The sequence below is a fragment of the Sturnira hondurensis genome, unplaced genomic scaffold, assembly GCF_014824575.4.
Source record: "Sturnira hondurensis isolate 20B ecotype Veracruz unplaced genomic scaffold, ASM1482457v3 Scaffold0023357, whole genome shotgun sequence".
In the NCBI taxonomy this organism is placed as follows: Eukaryota; Metazoa; Chordata; class Mammalia; order Chiroptera; family Phyllostomidae; genus Sturnira; species Sturnira hondurensis.
In genome coordinates, this window is record NW_028095988.1 from 3671276 (window position 1) to 3689876 (window position 18601).

Consider the following 18601-nt stretch of genomic DNA (forward strand, 5'->3'; position numbering starts at 1 on the left):
GACAAAAACACTAGCTGACTCAGCTTCCCAAGGCCACCTCCGCAGGAGTGCTGTCTGGGTCATTCACCTCCAGTGCAGTGGGAGGCCTTGGGCTTAATTGCCTAAAGCCGTGAACTTTAGATTACCTTAAAGCAGATAACAGCTGCTGAGGATGTTCTCTGAAACTTCTTCAGGAGGGAACTGGGGGAGACAGGAGAAGCGTGTCGGAGAGCAGGAGGGAGTCTGGAAGAACTGGCGGCTGGGCTGACATTCAGTCTTCCAGAGTCTGGCAGCTGGGAGGTCCAGGGGAGACTGGGAATTCTCAGGTTGGATGATGGTGGAGGAGTGGGAGGGAAGGCTTCAACTCAGATGGGCTGCTGCGACGCCACCCAAAGTCCTAAGTGGCTATCTTCTCTATGGTGTGACCCACGAATTAGCTCAGGGCAATGCCCTTGACCAAAGGCCAGCTCCTCTGTAGCTAAGGCATGGCAAGAGAAGATGAGGTCCCAGCCAATTTCATTGGTCATTTTGGACTGCTGGCTATCAAGCAGTGATTTTTAGAAGCAAGAACAAGTCGTTCTTCATTTTTTTGGCTTAATTTTGCCCACAAAATTATACAATGACATGATAGGACACCTATCATTTCAGTGTTGGCTTTCTCAGTGTGAGGGACTGCCACGTCCAATGCTAACCAGGTTGGCTGACACAGTCATGGCTTGGGGACAAAGCCTTCACAGAAGCGTTTTCTAACCATGTCGGGTGACACAGTCATGACTTGGAGATGACGGCTTCACGGAAGCATTTTCCAGCGGGACAGACATGGCATTAGTGGATATATGGTGTTGCTTTTATTCTTACTGTTTCTTAGTATTCTAACCTTTGCACTTCTGATAATTTGGAATCTCCTAGAATTAATGACCACTCTCAGAGAAAAAACAACAGTTGGCTCAAGTCCTAAGCAATATCACCCTGACTGAATTAAGACATCGTACTTTACTTATTTGTTCCTGTGAAAGCCACCCAAGAAAGAACAGTTCAGGGCCCACAGAACTGCCTCATAGAGTAGCAAAAACCCCTTTAAGAAAATAGCCCCTGATTGTCAAAGAGTTGTTAGAGTAACAGCCCCTCCTTTACCTTGAATAGGACTATATATCAATTAGAATTAGACAGGCATAAAAACAGAAGAAGCTGGTTAGCTATTACAAACTAAGCACATAGAAACAACTACCAAAGAGGTAGAGTCCACAGTGTACAAAAAACATTTTAGACAGCAAGATAGATAGCTAAGTTAGATATTACAAAGGCTTATAATGAATTTCCTAACCTCTGCTCGGTCTAAGCGTACCTGTTGCCCATGACAATTTCTGAGAACTTTAATAAACAATAAGACATTCAAACTGTATACATAGAACTATTTCAAATTGTCTGATGAATGGTTCTCCTGGTCAAAATAACTTTTGTTTAACATAACTGAAACTATGGGAACTTTCGTACTTTTCCTGGTTACCTTTGTATTGATTTTTTCTGCTTAACTGATCATGCTGTGCACCTGTAAATGTTAATCTATGCCAAAAATGAAAATATAAAAAATCAGTTTGTACTTGCAATAAACGGAACAGTGCTTCACCTGCCTTTGAGCTGTGTAGTTGCCTGTTGCCCAGCGCCGACGCCTACTCTCACCTGAGGGACCCTTAGATAAGCTGCGGCCGGACTGCAGCAAGGGACGTTTTTGAGAAATCAAGATATTTTTAAAAATCCCATGAACTTCATCAGTTTTTTTCCAGGGCTCCTCAATCATTTGATATTTAAGGGCTATTTTCTCTTTTTAAAAAATTACTTATTGAGATAAAATTTATATAACATAAAGCTCACCATTTTAGTCATCTTTAAATATATAATTCAGTGGTTTGTAGTATACTTACAGTGTTGTGCAACTATCACTGTGAATCTAATTGCAGAATATTTCCATTGTCACCAGAGGAAACCTTATGTTTTCCAATTCTTCCTTCCTCCCATCCCCTGGGCCATTAATCTACTTAATCTGTCTCTATTGGATTTGCTCATTCCAGATATTTCATCTAAAATCATATTAATATGTGACCTTTCGTGTCTGATTTCTTTCATGTAGCATATTTTTTAGGGCTTATCCATGGGGCTTATGTCATAGTATGTATTAGCACTTCATGCCTTTGATCAGTTAATGGATGTTTGGGTTGTTTACATTTTTTGGCTATGATAAATAATGTTGCTACTTTGCTGAACTCATTTACTAGCTCAAATTGTGTGTGTGTGTGTGTGTGTTTTAAAAAGTGTGTGATCTTATTTATTTTTAGAGAAAGGGGAAGGGGGGAAAGAGAGGGAGAGAAACATTGATCTGTTGCCTCCTGCACGTGCCTTGACCAAGGACTGAACACACCACCCAGATATGTGCCCTGACTGGGAATCAAACCGGCAGCCCTTCCCTTTGTGGTACGCCGCTCAGCCAACTGAGCCACACCGGTCAGGGCTGTGTGTGAATTCTTTAAGGTTTTCTATATAAAAGGTCATGTCATCTGCAAATAGAGACACGCAGATGTCTCCTTTCTAATGCAGATGCTTCTATTTCTTTTGCTCGCCTAATTGTTTTGACTATGACTTCCAGCCCATTAAATAGAAGTGACAAAAGCAAGCATACTCGTCTTGTTCCTGATCTTACAGGAAAAGCTTTCAGTCCTTTATTGTTCAGTATGAGGTTAGCAGTGGGGTTTTTTTTATAAATGCCCTTTATCAGGTTGAGGAAGTTCTCTTTTAGTCCTAGTCTGTGGAGTGTTTTAATCATGTAAAGGTGTTAGATTTTGGCAAATGCCTTCTCTGCATTGAGATAATCGTGTTGTATTCTTTTTCTTTATTTTATGAATGCAATGTAGTGCATTGATTGATTTCTGTACATTGAACCCCTCTTGCATTCCTGGGGTGAATCTCACTTGGTCATGGCATATAATCCTTTCACTATGCTGCTGTGTTCAGCCAGCCAGTATTTTGTTGAGGATTTTTGCAGCTATATTCATAAAGAATATTGGTCTGTAGTTTTTTCTTGTGGTGCTTTCTTTGTCTGGCATTGCTATCAGGGTACTATTTACCTCATAGAATGAGTTGGTGAGAACTCTTTCCTCTTCTATTTCTCTCTTTTTTTAAAATATTTTATTTATTTATCTTTAGAGGGGAGGAAAGGAGAGAGGAAGAGAAACTTCAATATGTGGTTGCTTCTCCTGCATCCCCTGCTGGGAACTGGCCCCTGTCGGGAACTGGCCAGCAACCCAGGCATGTGCCCTGACTGGGAATCGAACCTCGATCTTCTGGTTTGCAGGCCCATGCTCAATCCACTGAGCTACACCAGCCAGGGCCTCTTCTATTTCTCTTAAGAGTTTGACAAGAGTTGATATTCATTCCTTAATGTTCGGGAGAATTAGCCAATGCAGCCACAGCCCATTTTTGTTTTTTTAAAGAGACTACAAAGTTGTCAACCTTGATGATTTTCCCTTCCTCAGTTTTTAGCTGTAGACTTTCGGGGTCATTTAAATGGTACTCTAATATTGCTTCTATTAACACCATAACATTCTGCTTCCTTTGCAAAATTCTAAATTTTGCTTTGCTTTTGGCATTGTCTTACGTTGCAGTCGAGATGGGGAAAAAGATGCTAGTTTACATGAAAAGTAATCTTTGAGTGAGGACTTATTTCTTATTTATTAGTGGATATTTTTGTGTTATAATTTTTTTTTGCTATGTAACATTATAACTTTAGGGATTGAGACGATGGCAACTAAAAACGCAAGAAGTCCCCTGAAGTCTAAAACTACAAAAAATTGAAATACGTGGTGCTAAATTTAATAAGTTAATGAAACAAAATGTCAACAGACTCTATTAGCACGCAATTTAATTATTAGAGAATAATTTGGGTATCAGCACCTGTGGGAGGAAAGGAAACAGGATTGAGCAAAAGAAGCAGATTTGTATGTAGGGACCAACAAAAGCCTCAGCTAACTGGAAGATCACGCGGGGGCTGGATAGCCCTTCAGAATTGTTCTGCTTTGGGGCAAAGCGGGCATTCATACCCTCATGTTGGCCACTCCTTGGATGCAAAACACCCCTGGGAGGAGGTGGCACTTTGGGTAAGCAGTTTTGTTTTGGGGATGGCTATCCCTCAAACTGAGATTCTTCCTGCAGCTGGCGGGACAAGTTCTTTACTTCTGGAGAGTGGTCCAAGGAGCACCTCACAGTGCCACCTACAGATAGACCCCTTAATATACATGGGGAGGGCCCTGGCTGGTGTAGCTCAGTGGACTGAGTGCAGGCCTGGGAACCACACGATTGAGGTTCAATTCCCAGTCAGGGCACATGCCTGGGTTGCAGGCCAGTTCCCAGCAGGGGACTCATCAGAGGCAACCATACATTGATATTTCTCTCCTTCTCTCTTTCCCTTCCCCTCTAAAGAAAAATAAATAAAATTTAAAAAATATATACATGGAGAACTTAGTCTCTGTTGTAAATGAAGAGCATATATATGAATATACCAACCTGGTACGTGTATTTATGAGGATAATATTTTGATTGGAAAGTTGAAAATATGATATTTTATTTCCAGAAAAGTTAGGGGAAATGCCTGGAAAAAACTAGAATTTGCCCCAGTAGGAGAAGTATGAGAAGTAGGAGAAGTAATGCTGTGAGCAGAAGTTAATCATGTTGTAACAGGGGGATCTGGCCAGATTCCTGGGCAGAGGGGAAGGACCCCCACGAGAGGGGCTGGGAAGTGCTGAGAGTGGCAGGATTGAAACCCAAACCACGTGACACACTTCCATCCTCCGCACCCCCCAAAGGGTAAACAACTAATGCCGCTGGTGATACAGCTTGCACAGAGCATGCATGGGCTGAAAATGTCACAACAGACGTAAGTCATGGATGAGAACATGGTGGCACCCCACCCCGGGCAGAGGCGCTGTGCCCCTGAGCATGACTAGAAACCCTCCTACCCACTTCCCGGATCACCGTGGCAGGAGGAGGGGCAGAGGTGCTGTGTGGACTGACGCATGTGATGCATGTTAGACTAGATTGGCTGACAAGCTGGACACTCTCACAACACACAAGCTTTTGGGGTGAAAAATCTAGACAGAGGGCACATGGAAACTCAGTCCCTTTGCTGTGGTGCCCTCAGTTGCGTGGTTGGGCTGGGGCAGAGTGTTTGCAGGACCCAGTGGATGCTGGCCCACTTGTGGCTCTTGCCTTGCCCTTCTTGCCCGGCCAGAGTAGGTTTTTGCAGCACATGAGTCTCGCCTGCAGCAGCCTGTGGGCCGCAGCAGCTCCACACTGCACAGCCCAGGTCCTGGACCACCCCCAACTCTCTCGGTGTGGCAGCAGCACACAGCTGCGTGGGCTGGGAATGTTCACTGGCCCTGGGAGCACGAACAGCCCTGGACGCCTGCTGCAGTGATCTGGCAGTGCCCCTGGCCCTGGGAGAGGGTGGAAGCTGTGGCAAGACCATGGTGATGCCAGTCCCACAAACGCACACTCCAGGGAGACAGAGACAGTTCACGTAACAGCGTTGGGCACCGGGAAGACAGATAGGCATGGAGCAGGGTGTCTGGACATGGGCTCTGGTCCTGGGGGTGGCTGGCTTCTTTCTGTGTTTTGCAGAAGAGAATGGCTTGGAGCCCAGGATTCTCCACTCCCCCAAACTGGGGAACCTTTTAATAAAACCCTTTTTGTTCTTCCAATTATTGTGTTACATCTGAGTACAGCAGCAGGTGGCCGAACCCTACTTTTTTTTAGTAACAATGCCAGTAGTTAAGAAATGCAATTTGGATCATTTCTCTTTGCCAAAATCAGAGAAAGACTTTGCTTAACAACACCTATGTCTTTAAACGTTGGGATACTTGGTGGTGTTCTAAGGACGCGTGTTTATATCACCTGTAACGCCAAGGCAGTGAACAAGAGCTGTGGCTAGATTTTAAATCAATTTTGATGTGTATTATTATTAATCTCTTTGATTGAATGATTTTTAGAACCTACCTTTGCAAAAACAAAATACCCTGTGGATACATAAACAGGATTATAACTTAATACCATAAATGGATCTAAAAAATACACTGTATTCTGACCTCACCAGAGTGGCTCAGTTGGTTAAGTATCATTCCACAAAGCGAAAGGTCTCTGGTTTGATTACCAGTCAGGACACGTGCCTGAGTTGTGGGCCTGGGCCTGGTCAGGGCAAGTGTGAGAGACAACTGATCGATGATGTTTCTCTCTCACATCAATGTTTTTCTCCCTCTCTCCCTGCCTTCCCTTCTCTCTAAGAACGTGTAAATAAAATGTTCTTAAAAAGTATATTATGTCCTGAAATAAATAGAAAGATTGGTTATCAGTAAAACAAAAATAGGAAGAAAAAATATGGCTCTGTAAATAAGAAAAGATAAGTATCAATAATTATGTGTTAATGAGGGAATTTTGCTTTTTGTTTTAAATCTAATGTCCTCAAAGTGTTCCTGTTCATTTAGTCCAATTCAAGGTAGGGATCTTGAAATTACAAATGTTATCCATGTTTGGGAGTAATGGGACTTTTGTGACATTTGAAGTGGCCATCACACTGCAACATGCAGACTCCGCCACCACGTGGCGCTGCTGCATCCCAGCGGACTCTGTGAGAACCTTCTGAGGCCAGTGCCGGCACCCGAGTCACAGGCCCATGTGCCAGCTTCGAGGGAGGCTTCGAATGCGAGTGTCTGGCATTTTCAGCTCCAACTGGGACAGGGAAACAGTCTTTGCCCATCATCAGGACTTAACAGGGTGGGGAATCCTCCAAACACATAGGGGTTCAGATGCTCAATGGCTAAAACAAATGACAAATGTCTACAGCAGGTACAAAAACCCAGTTGTTTTCTCACATAACAACCAGCTCAAAGGTAGGCCGTTCAAGTCTGGGGCAGTGATTCAACAATGTCATCAGTGTCATTCTATCTATGTAGCTTGTTGACTCATTGCCTATTGGGTCCAAGGTGGTGCCCCAGCCAGCATGTCTGGGTTCAACACAGGAAGTGAGGGGCAGAGCTGTGCCAACCATGTCCTTCCCCCCATTTATCAGGAAGGCAAAAGCTTTTCTAGAAACCCTCAATAGATACTCACTTACTCTCATTGACCAGAATTGTGCCATGAAGCCAGGCATGGAAATGAGGGAATCTAGAAAATTATTTAGCTGCCCCCCCAACGGGGCCCTTTGTAATGGGAATAGAATGAGCAATGGGCACAGCTTCAATTAGCACTGAGTCTGAAAGGGTGATTGGAATCATTCACCTTCTCCCCATGTGTTTCTTTAATCTCATCTAGTCTTGAAGCTAACTTCCTTGCCAAGCCAGGACCTCTCGGTCCCCAGCACAAGTGAGAGTGGGATGGGTTTGATGTTGGAAGTGACGGTCACAGGCTACAGACAGTTCTGCTGAAGAGCCCCTGCCCCCAGTCTCCTCAGCCTCTGTGATGTCACACTGGGACTTTCCTTCCACCCTGAGCTGTGGCTCCCCGCCTGGCTGCTATGGCCATGGGGTGCCTGGAGCCAGCAGGGGAGAGGGAGCCTGGTGGCTCTGATCTCCCCTGGGGGCACAGGAGGCCCAGCCATGCCGCTCTTGAGGGAGCCCCATCCCCCACCTCGGGCCCCACCTCCCTGGATCCTCCCCAGCCTGTTTGCTGCCTTCAATGTTGTGCTGCTGCTGGTTTTCAGCGCCCTCTTCTTTGCATTCCCGTGAGTCTACCACATAAGCTGGAAGGTTCCTTACAGAGAGAGAAAGGAAAACGGACATTGAAAGTAAAAATGCAAGAGAAGTTCAGAAGAGGGGGGTCAGAGTAGGGAATCTTCTAAGCAGGGGGAATCGAATGTGCGAAGGCACAGATGTGTAGAGTTGGGTGCATTTGGGAGCTGCGGGTGGCTGGAAATACTGGGGGACATTTGGTGGAGCCTCTGTGGATTTATCACTAGCCTGAGCATTTGGAGCAAGCTCTAAGGTATGTGGGTTCTGAGAGGTGACCTGGGTCCTGTCGGGAGCTTCAGGCCATCCCAGATCAGGACTGAGTCCTGCTCTGGTCTCAGTTGCAGGTGGCTGGCCCAGAATGGAGAGTGGGTCTTTCCTATTGTCACGGGTCCCCTCTTTGTCTTTGCCTTCTTCAGTCTAATTTCACTCAACTTCTCGGACCCTGGCATCTTGCATCAAGGTGAGACTTGGGCCCCCAGGAGAAGGAGGTAGCATCTAAGGGTTCCTGCCTGTAGGGATGATTCCTAAAGTGCCCTTCCCATTTCTCCCGCTGTGGCCTCAGGACCTATTCGCCCCAAGTCCTCATTTGCTCGGGCCCTGCATTGGGCCCTTCATTGCCCAGGGCTTGAGATGTGGAAAGACAGAGTTCTGGAGGGTTTCCAATAGCCTTGGAGGGGTGGGCTGGGCCAGGCGGGGGAGAGAAGCCAGCTCTTCGCACTCAGTTTTCTCTTCCTCCTTCCTACTGCACAAAATCCTAGAAGCATCAGTCATGATTCCAAAGGCCTGGGTTTTCACAAGAGGCCTCTGGCAGAAACCATGCTTCCCTTTGACAGCCAGCCTCTCTGCGTTTGGTCAGCTTTCTCAGTGGGGACTAGGGAGCCCCCAGCCCACACCCCCCTCATCCTTCTTGGAGCCAAGTAATACTGCAGAGCTTCCCATAACCAGCAAGAGACTGACGGATGAAGCTCCTGGTGCTGCCCAATCCTCTTCCCGTGCCAGGCTCCAACGAACAGGGTCCCATGACGGTGCATGTGGTATGGGTGAACCACAGGGCCTTCCGCCTGCAGTGGTGCCAGAAGTGCTGCTTCCACCGCCCACCCCGGACCTACCACTGCCCCTTGTGCAACATCTGTGTGGAGGTGAGGGCCCCTCTTGCTTGCTTAGTGTGCCCCGACCCCCAGCCCATTACCTGGTGGGGACCAGGAAGCTCACTCATCCAGGGGCCAGTGGTGGCTATGAAACCACTTCAGGGACTGCTGAAGGCCAAGGGTGGCAGTAATGCCCAGCTGCTCTTGGTTACTCACGCAGTCACTGCCTCTGTACCTGTGCCTGCCTTCACCTGTACTGGGAGGCTGGCCCTTGCCTGCACAGGTGCTGACATACACAGGGGCACCCACATTCATACTGGCTTGGTCAGGCCAGAAGAAGGAAAGGTACTCCTGTCCTACCCACTCCCCAACCCCCCACCACAGGCCCTCACTCACACTTGCTGACAGCAGACACCCAGGACCCTCGGACTCAGATTGGCGCAAACCCTGACTGGAGTGCTCATCTTTCTCACTTGCACAGCCCACAGAGGTTTACAGATGTACTGTCCTGTGTGGTCCATCCAACCCTAAAAGGCTACCTGGGCAAGGGTATTATTGTTATCCTCATCCCTGGGGTGAGAAAAGAGATGTCCAGAGACATACTATGTCCTCCTGCCTAAAGTTGCCAGTGTGTGCTCCACAGAAGAGCAGGCAGGCTCTGTCTCTAAACACAGGGTGCTTCCTTAGCCCTTACAGACGTAGACCTTGACAGGCCAGCTTGTGAGCCACAGAGGCCTAATGGTGCTCTCACCATTGAAAATGTCAGCGTTAGGGACTTTGTGACCCAGTTAGGGGTAGGGGGAAGGCAGGGTGTGGGGCCAAGGGCAGGTGGCTCAGGGTGAGAAGGTAAGGCCTCAGATTTATGGGTAACGGAGTCTGGGGCAGAGGTGAAACCAGAGTCTGGTTTCTAGAGACCTGCTTTTTCTTCCTCTCGCCTAGGATTTTGACCATCACTGCAAGTGGGTCAATAACTGCATCGGTCACCGCAACTTCCGCTTCTTTATGCTGCTTGTCCTGTCCCTATGCCTCCACTCGGGCGCCATGCTGGTCACCTGCCTCATCTTCTTGCTGCGCACAACTCAACAGCCCCTTTACATAGACAAGGTCGTCGCGTATCCGCCTGGCCTCTGGGCCTAAGTAGGGATAAACAGGTAGCTCAGGGACAGCGGAGGGTGGGGTCTGGGGGGGCGCGAGCTAACGATGGGAGGGGTTTGAGAGGAGCTGCTTTAGGAAGACCAGTCTGGGACCAGATGAGGGTGGGTGGGACCAGGGAGATGGTGGGTGGGCCTAGGAGGAAGCACGAAGAGGTGAGAATCCAGCAAGGTCAGGAACTGAGGATAGCTGAAGGTAGCAGGGGGGGGCTGAATTGCAGGGTCTGGTGAGTGGGGGTGGAGCGGGTGGGGGCCGGGGGAGGGATAGGATAGACAGTGCGGTTGTGGGCGGGGTCAGGGATGAGGGGCGGGGTCAGGGAGGACTTTTTCGTGAGGCGCTGCTCCTTAGCTGGTGCACAGCATCGTGGTAGCTGTAGCGGCAGCGGGCTTCCTGGTGCCGCTCTCCCTGCTACTGCTGATACAGGCCTTATCAGTGAGCGCGGCCGAGCGCTCGTGCGAGGGCAAGGTACGCGGGGCACAGTGGAGAGCCACTACATCGGGCTGTGGGAGGTCGCCTCGCTCCTCGGTCACCTCAGCACTTCTTGTTCTTTCTTCACTGTACTGGTTTTGATGGCCCGATTTCCCTGGAGGGTGCTTCGTTAGCATTTACAGACCCAGACAAGCTCAAAACTCGCCTCCTCCAAAGCTGGGTGGTAACTGTCCCTCCTGGGTGCACTGCCTCTAGGGCCTACTGTGTACTGGGCACGTGTGCATTATTTCGAGGGGAGAGGGGTGTGAGGCGAGTAAGGCTTCATCTTGCGCTTGTGTTATAAAGAGACTGAAGTCAGAATAACACCTACCAGACACCTGTGAACACTCTGAGGGGCCTCGCCTACACTGTTAGCGCAGATTCAGAGAGGAAATTGACAGTGCAGGCACGACTGCAGGGTAGGGTAGGCAGTACCAATTAGTGATTTGGGATGGGCAGAAGACAGGGGAGAGCAGGGCTGGCGAGGGGCCAGCTTGCAAAAGGCAGGCCGCTGGAATGAGGAGAGGATGGAGAAGAAATAGTCCGAACTGGAGCGGAAGATAGCATAGAAATCAAGTGGCCTGCTTGGAGTTGGCCAGATTTACAACGCCCAGGAAATCAGGTGGAGAATTTAATCTTGATGAATTGGAATCCTGGGAGCCATGATAGGATTCTTTTTTTTTTAACATAAAATAAAATTCACACTTTTTAAGTGCACAATTACATGAGTTTTGACAAGCCATACAGTCCAGTAACCACCACCATAACCAAAATTTAGAACATTTCCATCACCTCCAAAAATTCCCTCATGGCCTTTTCGGTCAGTTTTCCTCCCCACCAACCTGGCAAACATTGATCTGTTTTCTATCACTGTAGTTGTCCTTTTCCTGAGTCTCATGAAATGGAATCGAAACCTTTTGAGTCTGGCCTTTTTCACTTAGCACAATGCATTTGAGATTCATCTATGTTGTTGTTCACATCAGCAGTTTCTTCCTTTTGGTTGCTGTGTAGTATTCACTCACATGGTTGTACCACAGGTTATTTATTCATGCAGCAACTGTCAACATGTCTTCCAAATGGCCTTTCCATTTTGCATTCCCAAAGAAATGCATGAGGATTAGTTGTTCTTTACCCTCAGTAACATTTGGCATTGTCAGTTGTTTTTTGAATTTTAATCTTAGCTAGACTAATAAATGTGTAAAAGTGTTTTATTGTAGTATTTTTAAAGATTTTATTTATATATTTTTAGAGGGGAAGGGTGGGGAGAAAATGAAGAGAAACATCAATATATGGTTGCCTCTTGCACGCCCCCTACTGGGGACCTTTAGTATTTCATATAATAAGGGCTTGGTGATGATGAACTCCTTGAACTTGACTTTATCTGGGAAGCTATGATAGCTTTGCTGGATAGAGTAATCTTGGATGCAGGTCCTTGGTTTTCATGACTCTGAATACTTCTTTCTAGCCCCTTCTTGCCTTTAGGGTTTCTTTCTTTTTGAGAAATCGGCTGATAGTCCTATGGGGACTCCTTTTTAGGTAACTGTCTCCTTTTGAGGGAGGAGACACCTCTTAAAACTGCTGCTTTTAAGATTCTCTCCTTATCTTTAATCTTGAGTAATGTAATTATGGTGTGTCTTGATTTGTTCCTCTTTGGGTCCAACTTGTTTGGAACTCTCTGAGCTTCCTAGACTTCTATATCTACTTCCTTTGCCAGATTGGGGAAGTTTTCAGTATTTTCATTTTCAATGTCTTGCTCTTCCTCTTCTTCTGGCACCTCTATGATTTGGATGTCGTAATGTTCAAAGTTGTTCCAGAGGTTCCTCAGCCTCTCCTTGTTTTCTTGAATTCTTGTGTCTTCATTCTGTTCTGATTGAATGTTTATTTCTTCCTTTTGCTCCAAATTGTTGATTTGAGTCCCAGTTTCCTTCCATTCACTGTTGGTTCCCTGTACATTTTTCCTTATTTCATTTTATATAGCCTTTACTTCTTTATTTGCATCCATACCCAATCTGCACATCCTGATTACCAGTGTTTTGAATTCTGCGTCTGATAGATTGGCTATCTCCTCATCCCCATTGCTCTTTTTCTGGAGTTTTGATCTGTTCTTTCATTTGGGCCATATTTCATTGTCTCAGAGCACCTGTTAACATTGTAAGGGGTGGGGCTTTAGTATTCACCACGGAGCAAGGCAACCCTACTTCATGTTGTGGGCTGTATGTGGTGGGGCTGGTCAGAGAAGGAACAATGCTGCTTGCACAATGCTGCTTGCTCTGCTCTTGCCCTACTTTCACTTTTCTCATTCCCACTACCCACAGGCAAATTGAGCCCTTTGAGGTGCTGCCTTTGTGCTGATTCCTGGGTGGGTTTGTGTACATTCTAGGACCCTGCCCCATCCAATGGACTCTTCTGTGAGACTTTTTTTTTTAAAGATTCAGAGAGAGGGGAAGAGAAGGCGAAAGAGAGGGATAGAGCCATCAATGTGTGGTTGCCTCTTGTGTGCCCCTTACTGTGGGCCTAGCCTGCAACCCAGGCATATGTCCTGACTGGGAATCGAACCAGTGACCCTTGGGTTAAGAGGCCAGCGTTAAATCCACTGAGCCACACCAGCCAGGGCTTTAACAGCCAGAGATTTTGAGGCTTTATTTTCCCAGGGCTGGAACCCTGGGTTGGGCAGTTTGCTCCCCAGTTGTTCCTGCTGGTTTATCTGCACACGAGTGTGGGACCACCTGGCCTGCTAGCTGTCATCTTGCTGAGCATCCTCTCCACCCTGAGTGCCCATCTCCACCCCATCTACCAGTCTGGATGAATGTTTCTTCTTTAGCTCCTTGGTTGTTGGACATCCATACAGTTTATTTTTAGGCAGTTCTTGTTGTTTTTTGTGTGTTTAAATTGTTGTTATCCTTCTTTTGGTTCTGCGAGGAAGCAAAATGTATCTACCAACAGCTCCATCTTGGCTGGTGCAATGTAAATTCTTCAACTTTGTGCTTTTTCAAAGTTCCTTTGGCCATCCTAGTTCCTTTGATTTTCTCCGTAAATTTTAGAATCTGTCAATTTCTACAACAAAGTTTGCTGAGATTTTCATTTGGAGTGAATGTATTGATCAATTTGGAAAATTGATATAAAAATGGTGTACCTCTCTATTTAGGTCTTCTTTGATTTCTTTCATTAGTGTTTTGCAGTTTTGCACATACAAATCTTGCATATTTTGTATGAGATTTTTTGAGTGTTTCATTTTTTGTGCTATTATAATTTTTAAAATTTAATTTTCCATTTATTATTATAGTCACTCATCATATAACTGTGGTGATACATATGAGAAATGCATCATTAATTAATTTTATTGTTGTGCAATCACTGTAGAGCACACTGACACAAATCTAGGTGGTATAGCCCACTACACACCTGGACTATATGATATAGCCTGTTGCTCCTGGGTTTCAAGCCTGTATAGCACGTTACTGTACTGAAAGTGTAAGTAGTGGTAATGTGTTGCGCTATGATCGTACAATGGCTATGACATCACAAGGTGACAGAAATTCTTCAACCCTATTATAATCTAATTGGGACCACTATTATATATGCAGTCTGCCATTGACCACAATGCATTTCAGTCTGATAAAGAACCTGAAACACCATTATGTGTTACATGACCATATAAGAAAATACAGTGGATTGTTGTATATTGGTCTTGAATCTTGCTAAGACTCACGTATTAGTTCAATAACTTTTTTGTTGATTCTACATAGAAAACCATGCTATTGTGAATAAGGACAGTTTTATTTCTTCTTTTCCAACATTATGGTTTTATTTCTTTTTCTTTTTTTACTGCAATGTCCTGAACTTCCAGTGCAGTGTTGAGGAGTAGTGAAAGTGAACATTCTTGCCATGAGATTTCTTCAGTAAGACAATGACTTCGAAAGGCTGTTTTAGGAAGACAGTGGTATGCCACTTTGATGAGGGAGGGGCTGGAGTCAGTGAGATATCTGAAAGGATGGAGGAACCCTCTTTGCCCACCTCCTCCCACCCTTCCAGTCACCACTCAATCCCTCCACTCGTATTTGGCTCCCAGCCCACCCGTGATTCCTTTGCTCAGCTCTTTCTCATTAGACCCATGTGGTATACCTGACTTCTCTCTCAAGCTTCAGTCCATCATTTCAGCTTCTCTTGAGAAGCATATTTCATCCCCACATCCTGTGGTTCTTCCAACCCTAGGTCAGGTCATAGGCCTGCCCTCCCTCCACTGTTTGGAATGGGGCCCTGCCCATCCAGGATCTTCCGCCCAAGAAGATCTTCGGCCCAAATGTGGTCTGCACTCCATGATTCACCAGGCAAGGCTCTCCCATTCATTGCTTGCAGACCCCATTCCAGGGGCCTCCAACCTACGTCCAACCCCTGACCGTAACTTCCTTGGTGGGTGATAGCAAGGGCTCTGGAGCCAGATCACATGAACTCAAACCACAGCTCCACAACATACCAGCAGGGAGATCTTCAGTATGTTACTTAGCCACCTGGTGCCTCCATTTTCCCACCTGTAAAGGAGGTACAGCATGCGTTAACGTGCATAAGACACGTAGAACTGCGGCTGGTACAAGTGCTATCTGTGCTGTTATTCTTGTCTTCTCTCTTTCCCATCATCATGTGTACATGTCCATGTTTCATCTTAAAAGCAAAGCAGAATCCCCCCTTAACATCACAGGTATCCATTCTACCTGCTGTACTCTCCCCTCCAGCCCTGCCGCATTTCCTGTAGGAGTTGGCTGTGCCATTTTTTGCCTTCCTTGGCCCACTTCAGCACAGCCGCTTTCTTTGACACACTGATGCCGCTCTCTGCAAGTGGCCAAAGCTGGCAGGCGTCCCTCAGCCTCCTCTTTCCCCACTGCACACAGCAGCATCTGAAGCTGAACGCATCGGCAGTGGCCCTTCGCCAGCCTCTTTGGGCCCAGCTGCAGCTCTGCCTGCACCTTGCCGTCTTGGCCTGTGCGTGCTCTTCCACCAGCACAGTTCCGGGAACCTCGTCAAGGCCCCCAGATATTTATGAGCAAATGAGTGAACGTACAAGCAAAGGGGCCAATAATGCTTTGCGAGAGAAGCGAAGAGAGGGAGAGAGAAAGAAGCCCGATGTCCTGATCTGCTGGGGAAGGTAGAGAGCCCAGGCAGCAGGGAGTTGGGCAGGACAAAGGGTAAGAAAATGCCTACTTTGGTTTTGATCTGTGAACTGTAAGGGCTTTTGAAACATGGGATTGGGGCAGGAGATCCAGGTGTGGAGCCAGTAAGAGAGGACAACTGGGCAGCTTCAGAGCGGTTAGAGTCCATTCACGTCTCAGAGGGCCCCATGTGGAAAGAGAGAGGAGGGCGCTCTGCTTTATTAGTCAGCTTTACGAATTTATCAAACAGTTATCAATCCTTTAAATGTTGACCCATCAACATTTTCCTGTACTTCATATACATCTAATAAATCAACATTTCTCTAAAGTGCTGAGCGCCAATTTGATCAAGCACGTTGAGCAATTTAATTAAAATTGTGACTAGAATGTAAGTTTCCCTTAAATGCTTTAAACAGCTTTAGGTAGGCGGAATGTCTCAATGGCCTGTGCTGCACTTTGCAGCTGCCTGTGACTTTCCCCCAGGAGCAGCTGCCCTGCGTGCAGTCCTGGCTCCCTCTGGTGGAGCTGCTGAGGATCGAAGTCCTAGTAACAGGGCGGGGGTACAGGGAAGCTGGTGGTGGCAGAGGTGCCACTGGGTCATTTTTAATTATGACAAACATTTCCTAGCAAAGGCTCTTGAAGTCTGAGACTCGGCCTGCACTGGGGAGGAGTAAGGGGCTCAGGAAGCCTGGAGGCCCGTGGATGGAAGGAGGGACAGGGGAGGAGGAGGAGAATCTGGTCAAGAGTGCCCAGGGGATACCCTGACCAGTGAGGCTCAGTGGGTTGGGCATTGTCCACAAACCAAAAAATTGCTGGTTCGATTCCCAGTCAGGGCGCATGCCTGGGTTGTGGGCCAGGTCCCTGGTTGGGGGTGCGCCAGGGGCAACTGATCAATGTTTCTCTCACGTATCCACACTGACATTTCTGTGGAAACCCTTCTTTCTCCCTCCCATCCCTTCTCTCTAAAACTAAGTAAATAAAATCTTTAAAAAAGAGAGTGCCTAGAGGAGGACTTGACCTTTGGGCTTGACCTTTACTGCGTTGGGTGCCCAGGACCTTCAGTCCAGATTTTCTAGGGCCATGTGATTTTGGTTAGGGAAATAGAGTAGGGCTTCATACAACCGCCCTTCCAAATAGTGATATCTGTGAAGGCACAAGTTTAGGGGAAAGCAAAGGAGTAGGATGTGTGTGCATGGAACTGTCTTTGGAGCAGTTTGTCAGCAAAAGGAAGATCTGGACCTCTACCTGGAAGGTCCAGATCTACCTGGAATGACATATTAGGAGGATGTGTGTGGCCAGAGGAGACAGAGATGGGGAAGATGCTGCAGAAGAGGGTATGCAGTGATGGGAAGGATTCCTGAGAAGGCAGGAAAGGTGGGTGTAGTGCCACCTTTCTCTGGAGAGAACAAATTAGAAGTGGGTTGGGGAGGCCTCAGCTCCCTCTTGGCCCTCTACGCCGTACGAGTTTGCTGCAGCTCTGGGCCAGGCTGGGCTGTCTGCTCAGGGAGGGAGGGCAATGGGGATGGTCTGTCCAGTCCTGCTGGCTCTGAGCTCCTCTTCCCACTCTTACCCCCTCCAGTGCCGATACCTGCAGGGATACAACCCCTTTGACCATGGCTGTGCCAGCAACTGGTACTTAACAATTTGTGCACCACTGGGACCCAAGTGAGTCGGCAAACCAGAGGTCTGAGCGGTGGCCCCTGGGGGTGGTGGGGTGGGGTGTAACTGGGTCATCTCTCCTGGACTCTCAGTACAGCTCCCAGGCCCTCACACTCACAGTTCCTGTTCCTCTGAGGTTTCCTCCAGGGCATTGTGGGAGCCTGGGAGACCTCCCTATTTCCCTGACTCTGTGCGTTCTTGCCCCAAGAAATGGAGTGGAGGGACGCTGCAGCCTGTGTGAGACTGGCCCCAGCTCCCCTCAGGGCCAGGTCCTGGGCTATGCACTCCCCAAGCTGAGGAGGCATGGGGACCAGGCCAGGGGAGACACTGCCCCTTGCGTCTGGTGTATGCTCCCTAGGTACATGGCCAAAGCTGTCTGGCTGCAGAGTGTGGTGGAGCCAGACTGGGAGCCCATGCAGAATCTGCATTTCCCAATGTGGCCCTCTGCGCCCAGTCACCCTGTCCTCCCTGGGCCTGGGTCTGGGTCTGGCCACCAGCCAAACCTCTGGCTCTCCACAAACCAGTAAAAGCTCCTCCAGGGAGTGGTGAGGCTGAAGCTGTCCTGAAGGTGAGTAGTGTGTGTGTGTGTGTGTGTGTGTGTGTGTGTTGGGAGAAGAGCCTCTGGATTATGTAGGTGTTGGGGGGAGCCCCCCGCCCCCACCCATATTGGGCTGGTTCTGAAGCTAAAGCACTCAGCTCAAGGGAGGGGGATTGTAGACCCGAGGAGTGATAGATGTGGAGTCAGGGCCCTCCAGAGTACCCACGGGTTTCTGGAAGCACAAAGACCACACCGCTCGCTTTCTGGTTAGCCTTGGGCCGGTCACTTACCCTTTCTGGGCTTCGATCTCCTCAGCTACAATGAGGGGACTGAAACCAGCCCGATGGTTTATAATGGGGGGGGGTCAACATCCTTTATTTAAAGTCAATTTTTACTCTAAAGTCCAACATATGTGAAATATATGGAGGTGAAGTGTTAGGATTGCTTGGATAGTTTCTTGCTCCCCTGGGTCCTGAGTTGTGGGGCAAGGGTTTGGTAAGAGCCCACCACACCCCCACTTCATGTTTAGGTCCACACAGGCCTCGTGCTACCTCTGCCTCAGGAGGTCCTCAGAGGAGGCTCGCCCCTTCACACCCAGGATGCCAGGAATCTCTGCACCGAAAATTTACCTCCTGGGCCCCATCCTTGGCCACTCTGCTGGCAGGGAGTGCCAGCCCCCCCCCCCAAACCCATTAAACACCTTTTCCCTGCCTCCTACAATTGCCCTAATGTGTGTGTCTGTCCTGGGTGTGAGGGAGTCAGGGGGTGGGGGGTGCTCTAAGGGCCTGGGACAAAGACCCTGGG

The 18601-nt window shown here is 47.8% G+C and overlaps 1 protein-coding gene across 1 annotated transcript; it reads left to right on the forward strand.

Annotated features, from left to right (window-relative positions):
- The first annotated feature begins 7616 nt into the window (after positions 1-7616).
- On the forward strand, positions 7617-17818 carry ZDHHC19 (zDHHC palmitoyltransferase 19). Its single transcript, XM_037037478.1, has 7 exons — positions 7617-7741; positions 8087-8208; positions 8748-8887; positions 9776-9948; positions 10348-10453; positions 17180-17265; positions 17618-17818. The coding sequence occupies exons 1-7, from the start codon at positions 7617-7619 to the stop codon at positions 17784-17786; spliced, it is 921 nt and encodes a 306-aa protein (XP_036893373.1). The 3' UTR covers positions 17787-17818.
- The last annotated feature ends 783 nt before the right edge of the window (positions 17819-18601 follow it).

Bases quoted from the DNA above. Each gene is read 5' to 3' on its own strand.
- ZDHHC19 (XM_037037478.1), top strand. From the start codon at position 7,617: ATGCCGCTCTTGAGGGAGCCCCATCCCCCACCTCGGGCCCCACCTCCC. The intron at 8,888-9,775 runs GTGAGGGCCCCT...CCTCTCGCCTAG, and splicing joins TGTGCAACATCTGTGTGGAG to GATTTTGACCATCACTGCAA. The intron at 10,454-17,179 runs GTACGCGGGGCA...TACCCCCTCCAG, and splicing joins AGCGCTCGTGCGAGGGCAAG to TGCCGATACCTGCAGGGATA.